Raw genomic sequence first — 12377 nt, 5'->3', positions numbered from 1 at the left:
GCATTAAACTTTTAAATATGATAATTTATTTTTCTCTATCAGTTTCAAAATTTATCTTGTATCAGACATGCACATTTCTCCATGTCCTTGATCCACTGCTGGAAAGGAGGCTTTGATCCGCTCCTCTTTCATCTAGGACTGCTTCATGCTACAAACAAAGTGTTAAGATTGAAGCGTCTGTGTCTTTTGTGTTGTGTAACATTATTTGTTATGTAGTTTATGTTGTTGTTTTGATTTAAAATGGCGCCGTGAGAATGCCTTTACAACAGCTCTTGTGTTTTGTTTTTGCTGATGTGAAATGTACATTTCTCCACTGTGAGACAAAGGCTAATCTAATCTAATCTAATCTAATCTAATCTAATCTAATCTAATCTAATCTAATCTAATCTAATCTAATCTAATCTAATCATGATGATCATAATGATGATCATCATAAACCAATTATTCAGTCTCACTATCTGTTGAATTGCATTATATCTGAATTAAATGAATTTAACTACATCTGGATTTCATCAGAACACAAATGTGAACGGAATCGGTCCACAAATGCATGAGCAGGTTTCCTTAAACCAGAGTGGAAATTGTTCCAAGTGATGAAGAGAGCTGCTGCGGATTCAGCGCAAACATAATTATTTTTACTTCCGGAGAACTGAACTTTCTGTCATGATCTGGTTGGCGACCAACGGGTGGCGGTGTCGGCCCCGCCTGCACCTGCACAGGTCCTGGTCGTCCCGATCAGTGGCGGACTGCCACGTTCGGATTGACAACCAACGGGTCGCGCCGTCAGCCCTGCCTGCTGCCTCGCAGGTGCAAGTCGTTCCCAATCAGAGACACATAAAAGGACTCGCAGCACGACCATTCGCTGTCGGGTCATTGTTGTATGCTGTGCATGTGTTTGTTTCATCTTGGCAGACTCTTACTCTTTATTTGATACTTTGTATTTTTCTGTTCGAATAACTTTGATGTTTTAGATTTTCTTGCTGTTGACTTTATTTTAATACAATTTCTCAAATACAACCTGCTGCTCCCTCCTGCCTGCTTTTTGGGATCCACATCTGACATCACCACCTTGCAAACCGTGACAGAATGACCCGACCAACCTTCGGATCCCGCAGTTACAACGGACCGTTCTCATTTCCGCCCTGTGCCTTGCAGTGCAGCGTCCACGTTAGCCCACGCCTCGTCGAGTTTGAATTGCGTCACTCGACGAGCCGTAACGTCCACGTCAACGTCCAGCCGAGACCTCTTCCAGGGGCCGTCCAGGGTGACACAGGGTGTCTGGCAGTGCACGCCCACGTCCTGCCACGCTGTCGTCATGCATGTCTGTGTAAGCTCTCAGTCGTACAGGAGTGGTCCATCGATGAGAAGGTTTCTTCAGCCGTCATCTGTACAAAAGTGAAGGTTTCGGACGTTTCGCCTCCTATCCAAGAGGCTTCGTCAGCGAACTAAAGTCTGACTGGTCGTATCGGCCCCATTTATATATCCCTAAAGGTGCTGGTCGTTCCCAATCAGTGACACTCAAAACGACTCCCGGCACGACCATTCTCTGTCGGGTCATTGTTGTCTGCTCTGTATGCTTTGTATGCTTTGTATGCAGTGTGTATGCATTGTATGCAGTGCATGTGTTTCTTTCATCTTGGCAGACTTTTACTCTTGGTCTTTATTTGATACTTTGTATATTTCTGTTTGAATGACTTTGATGTTTTAGATTTTGTTCCTGTTGACTTTATTTTAATACAATTTCTCAAACACAACCTGCTGCTCCCTCCTGCCTGCTTTTGGGGATCCACATCTGCCATCACCACCTTGCAAACCGTGACACTTTCCAAAGGGGTTTCGTCGTCGTCGTCGGCAAGCAGTTGAAGCTTCTTGGCATCTTGCATGATTTGTGAGAGCAATTTCCTGTGAAAACCCTCAGTCAGACATTTCTCATCCCGTTTAAAGAGAACACTGTCCCCTTCTACCTCCTCTGTCCTCCTGAAACTTCATCTTTTGACCTCTCTGGCAATGATATCACTGTTCGAGAACTGCGTTCCTACAACCACAAGTCATACGTGTATTAAACACTCAGGCAACCACTGTGAGACCAACGGCATCTCCTTCCTCTCATCTGGTGGTGGTCTGCCTGCCTCCCTTCACTTTGGCTATTCTTTGCCGAGGGCCAGAGATGTTACAGCTGCTGTCAACAGGTTGAAACGACACACATTTTTTCCCCTTCTTTTCTCTTCTCAAGGCCTAAAGCCAAGAGAGAGCTCATGAGGTAACATATTCCTAATTATTTTCATCCCAGCCCCAACTTTGGCTGACTCCTCCCCGTCTACGTTTCCCTCGGATCTCTTTCCACTTGCCACCAGCAGAGCCGGCGTGTGGCTGCTCCGCACCGATGCAAACTTCGTGTGGATATGGGAGTCCAGAAAAAAACAACCGGCGAGCAAAGTGAACATATGAGACATTGCACTTTTTTGGGAATGATTTTTTGGGGGTATAATTAAGGTAAGAAAATTGAGAAAAACAATGCATGCAAGCTGTTTCCGGGATCATTTAGAAACAACTGCTAATGTAAAATGCAAGATCAAACTGGTGTTACTGTAATATGAAAGTAAAATATACTTTTTTTTGTATGTTTACCTCTTTTTTGGTAATTTGGCATGCAAGTGCGAAAAGGGCAAGGGGCACTGTTGTCTGAGACAAATTGCCGTTTGTTCTTATAAAGGCGGCACAGTTGGTGATTAGGAACCAATCACAATGACTTTGTGCTCATGTTTAATTTGCAAAGTTCTGATGAAATGTCTTTTTTGGCAAAGTATGTGTTCTCACAAAGTGCCGGGAAGTAAAAATAATGCCATCCATCACAAATGAAGCTCAAGTGAGTTAATGGCAATGCTAAATAAAGGTATTTGAGTGCATAGGCATCAATTACGTTTTAAAAATTACTTATATTTACTTATATGCACTTTGTTTAGCCATGCTATTCAAATCTTATATGTTTTTGCAGTTCACTGTGGCTTGGCTCTATTTCCCCTCTCAGTTCTGTTGACTGAAGTTGCATGTTTAAAAAAAAATGCTCAACGACTGAGGGATGGCAAAGATTAAAGCGATCATGAAGATTGATGAGGATACTTTGCCTCCTGCTTTCATTCATTCAAGTAGTAATTTTTCTTCAAAATGTCTCATCGTCAAACAACTTCACACAATCGCATCATCATCTGTCAAGCTCCGCTTTTTGTGTGTTTGTTTCCTCGGTTATTCAATGGCAGCGGTTTCCTGAAACTGCTCAACACCATTCACTTTGGCATCCATTCCAGATGAAGGATTTTCTCTCACAGTTGTCATTCGATGAGGACCCTTTTGCAACATTTGATTGACATGTATTTGACCAACAAGGCTTGAATGGTGATGAGCGTAACGAAACCCACATAGTTCTAGTCAGCCAGGAACTGTTTTGCCACGTTGATCCTTGCAAAGTGAGCGCTTGTGATATTTTGGATCCGTGCATAGAGATCAGGGTTTTTCTAGCCCAGGCGTCGGCAATCCGCGGCTCCGGAGCCGCATGTGGCTCTTTCAACCCCCTGCTGCGGCTCCCTGCGGCTTTAGAAAATAAATAATGAGTATTTAATTCAATGTATATTATTTTAGTTCATTCGTTTTTAAAATGTAATTCTTAATTTGAAGATTATGGTGATTATAAATAATACAAAATAAAACGTATTCAATTTTTTTGTCGCTCATAATATACGTCACAACCATCGACAGTGGACGTATATCCGGTCACAATTGCCAAATTGCGCAGGATTTCTTTAATTTTTCGACCCCCAGGTCGGCCAACTATGGATAAATCTAAGAAAAGTGTCTGAAGAAAACAGAACGTTTAATGATACGTGGGCAGATTCGTTCGCCTTAAAAACAGACATCGCTAACGCCTGACAGACGACAGCTTGCAGTCCTGTGTGAAGATGAAGGTAACGTCATACAGCCCTGATGTGAAGGCTGTGCGCTGAGGTGCAGGAGCAGAAATCACATGAACCAGGTGATAAATATTGTATTTGCCATTTGCAAATAGGTATGTGTAAGCTCTCAGTTGTACAGGAGTGGTCCATCGATGACAAGGTTTCTTCAGCCGTCATCTGTACTTTTTGAAGGTGTCGGACGTTTCGCTTCCTATCCAAGAGGCTTCGTCAGCGAACGAAAGTCTGACTGGTCGTATCGGCCCTATTTATATATCCCTAATGTCCGGCCGGACATGGCGCCGCCGGACACAGCTATGATAGGTCCCTACTCTCAGGATGGGGGGAGCAGAGGACCACTCCCTGTGGCCCCACTGATTGTTCCTACATTCCTGACTAACGACTGGCCTATTTGCCCCACTCCCACCGGTATCACCTCATCAGCATTACGAATGTTGCCTAACCTGCTTTGCTTAAGCAGGCTATTGTATGAACGATTCGAATTGAACCTCACCCCACCAGAGCGGTTTAATGAAGGATTTAGTTGTTTTATGAGAATTGCTTCTTTTACCCCCCTTTCAACCCATCTATGTTCTTTCGCTAAGATTTTAACCTCATTGTCGTCAAATGAGTGGTTGCTAGCTTTTAGGTGCAAATGTACTGCCGATTGAGGCCCACTAGTATTATATCTGCAATGTTGATAAAGTCTTTTTTTGAGAATTTGTTGAGTCTCCCCAATGTACTGCCCTTTACAATTTTCATTCTTACAATGTATTGAATAAACTACATTACTTCGTTTTTCATTTGGTAGCCTATCTTTTGGATGCACTAATTTTTGCCTTAACGTGTTTATCGGTTTGAAATAAGTTGGTATTTTATGTTGCCAAAGGACTCTTTGTAATTTTTCAGAAACTCCTGCAATGTACGGTACTGCTACTCCTCTCCTTTTTGAATCTTGAGAATTATTGGTTTCGTTCGCTATTCTTTCTTTCTGACATTTGTTGAATGACCACTGAGGGTACCCACAGTTAGTGAGTGCTCTCCTGATATGTTTTGACTGCTTTTCTCTACCTTCAGTGCTAGTTGGTATTAGTTTAGCCCTATGCTGGAGGGTTCTGATAACTCCTAGTTTGTGTTGTAAAGGGTGGTTAGAATCGAAAAGTAAATATTGGTCAGTGTGCGTAGCCTTCCTAAAGACTTCTGTTTTTAGCACTCTGTCCTCTTTTATAATTACTTTACAATCCAAGAAGGCCAGTTGGTTCTCTTTAATGTCCTCACGAGTAAATTTAATGTTGATGTCTACAGAGTTGAGGTGATCTGTGAAGGATTGAATTTCTTGTTTTTTAATTATGACAAAAGTATCGTCCACATATCTAAACCAGTGTCTAGGTTTTGTCCCCGGGAAGGATGTGAGGGCCTGTTTCTCCATTTCTTCCATGTACAGATTAGCCACTATGGGTGAAACTGGTGAGCCCATAGCGCAACCATGAATTTGTTTATAAAATTTCTCCCGAAATTGAACATATGTAGTATGAAGGCAGATTTTCAATAATTGGCAGATGTGATCCGGTTTAAGTTTGGTTCTTCATGCAGAGAAACGTCCACCAGCAGTCTCGTCCTCACCATTGAGACTGCTGCTGGGGTTTGGACAGATGTAAAGAGGGAAGTCACGTCGTAAGATGCCAATGTTTCCTCAGGTTCCAATATGAGGTCTTTGATCCTCTCTACAAACCCTGTGGTGTTCTCTACGTGATATTCTGTGTTACCAACCAACGGAGCTAAGATAGTTTTTAAATATTTGGCTGCATTGTATGTAGAGGAGTCAATGCTACAAACAATGGGTCTGAGGGGGAACCCTTCTTTATGTATTTTTGGCAGGCCATAGATACATGGCGCGGCCTCTCCCAGGTATAATCTAAAATACATCTGTTTGTCTATGTTTTCCTTTCTCTAACTTTTGGAGACAGTCTGTGCATCTGCCCTTGTCTGCTGGCAAAATAGTAATATTTTTGTCTTTTTGTAGAGTAGTTAACGCCTTTCTCTCTTCTAATGTTATGTTGGGCGGATGTAGTTTGGCACTACTGAGAAGGGCTGATATTTTAATGCGTAGATCATCTGCCTCTGCATATGAAAGTTTGTTATTTTTAATAGCCAATTCAGTAGCTGTGATATAATCTATTGTAGGTATTGTTTTAGGAGTTACTGAGAAATTTAAACCTTTGGTTAGTACCGCCTTTTCTGTCTCTGAGAGATCTCTGTCTGACAAATTTTTGATCCAATTCTCCCTTGAAATCTGCTCATTCCTAATTTTTCGCGTGTTTACCAGTAGTTGAGATTGTTTCAGTAAAAGCAATTTTAGAAACTTACCCTTTTGTCTCTCTTTGGTTTTGCTGTGGTGCCTCATATATCCGGATTTAGTAAATGCACACACTTCCTGATAGATTTTGTGGGTAAGTTTAGTTTGTAATCGCTGATAATAAGTTTCTATTTCTGACTGTTTGTTTTTTATCTCTATGTTAAGTCTCCTAATTCGCAAATTTAGTATTTTCCTAGTATAATTTTGTTGCATTTTATCGGCTAAGTATCCGGGTTCCAGGTTGCTTGCTTCAAGCATTTAGGAATTAACCGGCTCTGTCTACATCTAAGATTGAGGACAGAGCGCTAAAAACAGAAGTCTTTAGGAAGGCTACGCACACTGACCAATACAGTGAGACCTCAACTTACAAACACCTTATCTTACAAACTTTTCGTCTTAAGAATGTGAAATTTATGAAAATTAAACCTTATAATAAGCACTATTTTCATAATACACACCCACCACGGCTGGTGGAGTGATCTTCGGCGGAAGCACACGACCGAACAGAGCTCCAGCCCGCGCTACTTTGCGCACCCCCTCTCATTGAATGCACACGTCGATCGCCTACTTGGAGCTTTTTGTTGATAATTTTACTATGATGGGACCTAAAAAAACCCACCACAGGCTCGTCTTCAACCCAAGAAGACACAAAATAAAATCACCATCGCTGAGAAGAAGGAGATAATTGAAAAACACGAATGAGGTGTGCGTTTCTGTGATTTAGTGGCCAAGAACGGCTATGCTAAGTCAACTATTGCTCCCATTCTCCGGAACAGAGAAGCCATCAAAGGTGCGTCTGTTGCAAAAGGTGTTTCCGTGCTCTCAAAGCGACGGTCTCGGGCAATCGAAGAAGTTGAAAAACCTCTGTTAATTTGGATTCACGAAAAGCAGCTATCCGGCGACAGCGTAAGTAAAGCTATTTTATGCGAAAAAGCACGGCTAATTCACGCCGATATCGCCATGCGCCAACCTGAAAGTTCTGCGCTTATTGAGGATTTTAAAGCCAGTAACGGATGGTTCGAGAACATCTGAGGAGGAGATGGCTGCAGCATCAAGTGAGATCATAAAGGCATTGTTGGCAAAGTGGAATGATGTGCAGGCTTTTACCGAACAGTTCCATCCAGAAAAGACTGGCTATGACAATCATCAACATGATGAACGATAATGTGAAGCCTCAGCTTCGTAAGACCTTACAAGTCAGAAAGCAACAGGTGTCAATTAAGAGATTTTTAATCAGCAAAAATGATGAGGAGTCTCCAAAGAAAAAAGAAGAGAAGCCACACCAGAGGTTAAGTTACCAACAGTTCTTATGGAAGGTGACTGTCCTTCCATAAGCCATCAACGACCATCAAAAGGGTAAATAAAACTTTATTTTACAGCACAGTTTATTTCTTTAATTACAGTCCTCATGTAATATGCCTCTCTTTGTGACTTTATGATACAATGCAATGCATTTCTTTCATTACAATACAATAACACATTTATTATACATAGAATAAGGTATGTTGTGTGTAGTTTTAAGGCTTATTTAGTTAAAAACTATATTTTATGGAAACCCGGGAACAGATTATTCCCATTTTAATGGTTTCCTATGGGAAATTTGTTTTTGAGATACACACTTTTCTCCTTACACACTCTGTCTGGGAACCAATTAAGTTCGTAAATTGAGGTCTCACTGTACTTACTTTTTGACTCTAACCACCCTTTACAACACAAACTAGGAGTTATCAGAATCCTCCAGCATAGGGCTAAACTAATACCAACTCGCATTGAAGGTAAAGAAAAGGAGTCAAAACATATCAGGAGAGCACTCACTAACTGTGGGTACCCTCAGCGGTCATTCAACAAATGTCAGAAAGAAAGAATAGGGAATGAAACCAAAAATTCTCAAGATACAAAAAGGAGAGGAGTAGCAGTACCTTACATTGCAGGAGTTTCTGAAAAATTACAAAGAGTCCTTCGGCAACACAAAATTCCTACTTATTTCAAACCGATAAACACGTTAAGGCAAAAATTAGTGCATCCAAATGAAAAACAAAGTAATGTAGTTTATTCAATACAATTGTAAGAATGAAAATTGTAAAGAGCAGTACATTGGGGAGACTCAACAAATTCTCAAAAAAAGACTTTATCAACATGGCAGGGATAATACTAGTGGGCCTAAATGGGCAGTACATTTGCACCTGAAACCTAGCAACCACTCATTTGACAACAATGAGGTTAAAATCTTAGCGAAAGAACATAGATGGTTTGAAAGGGGAGTAAAAGAAGCGATTCTCATAAAACAACTAAATCCTTCCTTAAACCGCTCTGGTTGGGTGAGGTTCAATTCGAATCGTTCATACAATAGCCTGCTTAGGCAAAACAGGTTAGGCAACATTCGTAATGCTGATGAGGTGATACCGGTGGGAGTGGGGCAAATAGGCCAGTCGTTAGTCAGGAATGTAGGAACAATCAGTGGGGCCACAGGGAGTGGTCCTCTGCTCCCCCCATCCTGAGAGTAGGGGCCTATCATAGCTGTGTCCGGCGCCGCCATGTCCGGCCGGACATTAGGGATATATAAATAGGGCCGATACGACCAGTCAGACTTTCGTTCGCTGACGAAGCCTCTTGGATAGGAGGCGAAACGTCCAACACCTTCAAAAAGTACAGATGACGGCTGAAGAAACATTTTGCAAATATTCTTTTTTTTTCAAATAGACATTGAGTGTTATATTTGAAAGTCATCTTCAACCCAATGTCTTTTTTTCAGAGTTTAAAATGTTTTTGTTGCGTGCAGAAATGTAATTTCGCTTCTCTGTAACAGTTCATTGATTCATAAATGCAACACACTATCGTTTGTTTATGCATATATAAAGGTAAAAAATGATGATGAAAAGAGGCAGTGTTGACTTCATTTTAAATGTCAAAAGGATTTTGTGGCTCCCAGTGTTTTCTTTTCTGTGGGAAATGGGTCCAAATGGCTCTTTGAGGCGTAAAGGTTGCCGACTTGCTGTTATTTATTTTAAATTCAGACTGAAGTGTTTGTCTTTCTCGGCTATGTTTACCTGCTTCCTATCTTCGCATGCTTCACTGGCCTTAATCTCACATGGATCAGAACAAGCCACGCGGACAAAAGCTCGAATCCATTTAGCCTCCCGATATAAATGTTGACATCCACATCATGTATTTGTCCCATGACTGCTTCATATCAACAAAAGTGATGAGCCGTTTCCCTTTTGGAAATTTTGGAACATTTTAAGAATGAGGGATTAGTTAATGATTTACAAACGGTAATCCAAGGTCCAAGCAAGTGCCCGGCAAGAGTGACACCTTGCTCGAGGCGTTAAATACAATACTCTGACCCACGGTAGACACGTGATTACGGTTTACAACTCACCTAAACTATCAGCGATGTTACGAAGTGATGCATGACTGAAATTGATGCTCACTTATTTACGTAACAAATACTAAATGTTATGAAATAAAATGCATAGTCTCAGTGAGGCAATGTAACATATTGGTCATGCCACATTGGAGGCAGGAGCGATTGTAGAATAAAAACAGAAATGATAAGTTTGCTGCATTTTGTGCTGTTGAGAGAGTGTTATCAAGCTTCAATAAACCTATCTCAAAATAAACAGATAAAAAAAAAAACAAATAACCGGATAAGTACATAAACAATGGGATAAACAAACAAATAGACTGTCATTATCTGGTTGGCGACCAACGGGTGGCGATGTCGGCCCCACCTGCACCTGCACAGGTGCCGGTCGTCCCGATCAGTGGCGGACTGCTACGGTCGGATTGGCGACCAACGGGTAGCGCTGTCAGCCCTGCCTGCTGCCTCGCAGGTGCTGGTCGTTCCCAATCAGTGACACTCAAAAGGACTCCCGGCACGACCATTCGCTGTCGGGTCATTGTTGAATGCTGTTGTATGCAGTGTATGCAGTGTATGCAATTGTATGCATTGTATGCTGTGCATGTGTTTGTTTCATCTTGGCAGACTTTCTTTTGCTACTTTGTATTGTTCTGTTCAAATGATTTTAACGTTTTAGATTTTGTTCCTGTTGACTTTATTTTAATTTACAACTTCTCAAATACAACCTGCCGCTCCCTCCTGCCTGCTTTTTGGGATCCACAACTGCCATCACCACCTTGCAAACCATGACATAGACAGATAGACAGACCAACAACCAGACAGACGGACGGAGATAGGTAGGTAGACAGACAGTGATATGAATACGGATTGTAGCACAGTGTGCATTCCAACTAGACTGTGTGACTGCTCACAAGATTGAGGGTAAAAAGGAATGCCTTTGTTTTATAATTGTTTCAAAATGTATTAATCTTTCCAAAAAAATCACCAAAGAAAAGGCATTTCGCCCATTTTTGCTTAGTGAAATCTGGAAAAGACAAAGATAAAAATAACATGATGGTTGATTTTTTTTCTCTTCAAAATACTATCCATTGTAAAAGTTGAAAGCGTTTAAACTGCTTCTTGAGTAGAGCAACTTTTTTTTTTCATCAATGGGCCAGGAAAATACAAAGGAAATTCTCGACAGGTGTTGCATCCTCATGACGATAGAAGGGGTGAAAATGTTCCAAGCATTTGCCCTGACTATACGCTTGACATGCTGGGTCGTGTTTTGTATTCGTTTTGTCAATCTTCTCTTTATGTTTATACTCCCTTTGTTGGCTGAATAAAAAGAAAGGAACCCCTCGACCAGGAAACCGCTAGAGAACTAAAGTGGATTGAAGACGGCAGAGAGCAAGTGAGGGAGTCACAGTTGGGGGGTGGTAGACAGAAGGGTTTAAGAGCTAATCCAACTCACGGACAATCCCAAAGTAGCCTTATCTTTCGGCCAGAGTGACAGGATTGCCGCTTTTCTCGGATGTCTTTCAAAGTGGAGTCACACCCGCCAACTTTTTTTTTCTCTCAAAAGCGGCAGGCGTTCTTGGGTGAAGGAGTTTCAGGGAAAAAGCGGTCAAAGGGGACTTGGCGACAGGGATGTCGGCGCGCACGGAAGAACCTCTTCAGTCGCAGATGATGCATGACGCCGGGTTCAGCCTGCTGAATGCGACGGAATGACTCAACCCAGTTTCTCTCAGAACATCTTTTGAATCCAAAGGACCCTCTGCCAGTAAGCAACGTGACCTTGGGCGACGGGGCCTCATATTGAGGGTGACTTGCTTGAAATCCGTATTGTGGAATGAATGGGAAGGAGTCGGATGAAGAGATCAATGTGGCCTCTGTTAAATAGAGACCACGGCGGGAATAAATGACCACATACAGCAAGGCTGTCAAACGCATTTTTTTTGCCGCAGGCCACATTGGAGTTACGGTTTCCTCTCGGGAGCCGTTATGAATTTGGGGAAACCATTAGAATGTGTCATCCCCTCCACATATTACAGATAGAGCACACAACAATAACTAGTTTTCAAATTTGAAGTAAAAAATAATGAGTGTTATGTGGTTTACATGGGACAATTTGAAATTTTGGTTCGGACTTTAGCAAGCATCATGTCACATGTTCATTTGCTTTCGTGAGCCAAATAAAATAATGTGGCGAGCGAGATTTGGCCCCCAGGCCTTGACTTTGACAGATTATAGTTACCATAAACTGAGCTGAAGTGGATGTTTACTTTTACAAACAAAAAACTCAGTCACGATAAATTGCGTTAAATTCACTTTCTTTTTTCTTGCGCACAGTGAAATGTGAAACATTGAGGACCTCTAACGTAACGTTTTGCAAATGCAGGCCAAAACAGCGTTTCATATGTTCCTCGTGCGGATTTCTTGTGGGCTAAGGGTGTCAAACTCATTTTTTTGCCGCGGGCCACATTGAAGTTCCAGTTTCCTCTCGGGAGTCGTTATGGATTTGGAGAATCCATTACAATGTTTAATCCAGTCAACATATTACATATAGAGCGCACAACAAATTAATGAATAACCAGTTTTCAAATTTAGAGTAAAAAATAATGACTGTTATTGTGGTTTACATACGGCAAAATGAAATGAAGTTTGATTTGCTTTTGCGGGTCGAATAAAATGATGTGGCGGGCGAGATTTGGCCCCCGGGCCTTGACTTTGACAC

General features: G+C 41.6%; 1 protein-coding gene across 2 annotated transcripts in view; it reads left to right on the top strand.

Annotated features, from left to right (window-relative positions):
- cdc42ep1b (CDC42 effector protein 1b) overlaps positions 1-12377 on the top strand; it is a 24632-nt gene that overhangs the window by 7804 nt on the left and 4451 nt on the right. The window contains exons 1-3 of one of the 2 annotated variants that reach the window (XM_089019494.1): positions 2106-2189; positions 2291-2493; positions 11226-11423. In XM_089019494.1, coding sequence (XP_088875620.1) covers positions 11358-11423 — 66 coding nt within the window. In that variant the 5' untranslated portion in view covers positions 2106-2189; positions 2291-2493; positions 11226-11357. Of the gene's footprint in view, positions 1-2105; positions 2190-2290; positions 2494-11225; positions 11424-12377 lie in introns of those variants that run through there. The other variant, XM_089019495.1, reaches the window with a different exon arrangement.

The sequence above is a fragment of the Hippocampus bargibanti genome, linkage group LG17 (assembly GCF_051943395.1).
Source record: "Hippocampus bargibanti isolate YZ-2025 linkage group LG17, ASM5194339v1, whole genome shotgun sequence".
NCBI classification, from domain to species: domain Eukaryota; kingdom Metazoa; phylum Chordata; class Actinopteri; order Syngnathiformes; family Syngnathidae; genus Hippocampus; species Hippocampus bargibanti.
This window is presented reverse-complemented; position numbering and strand designations above follow the sequence as displayed.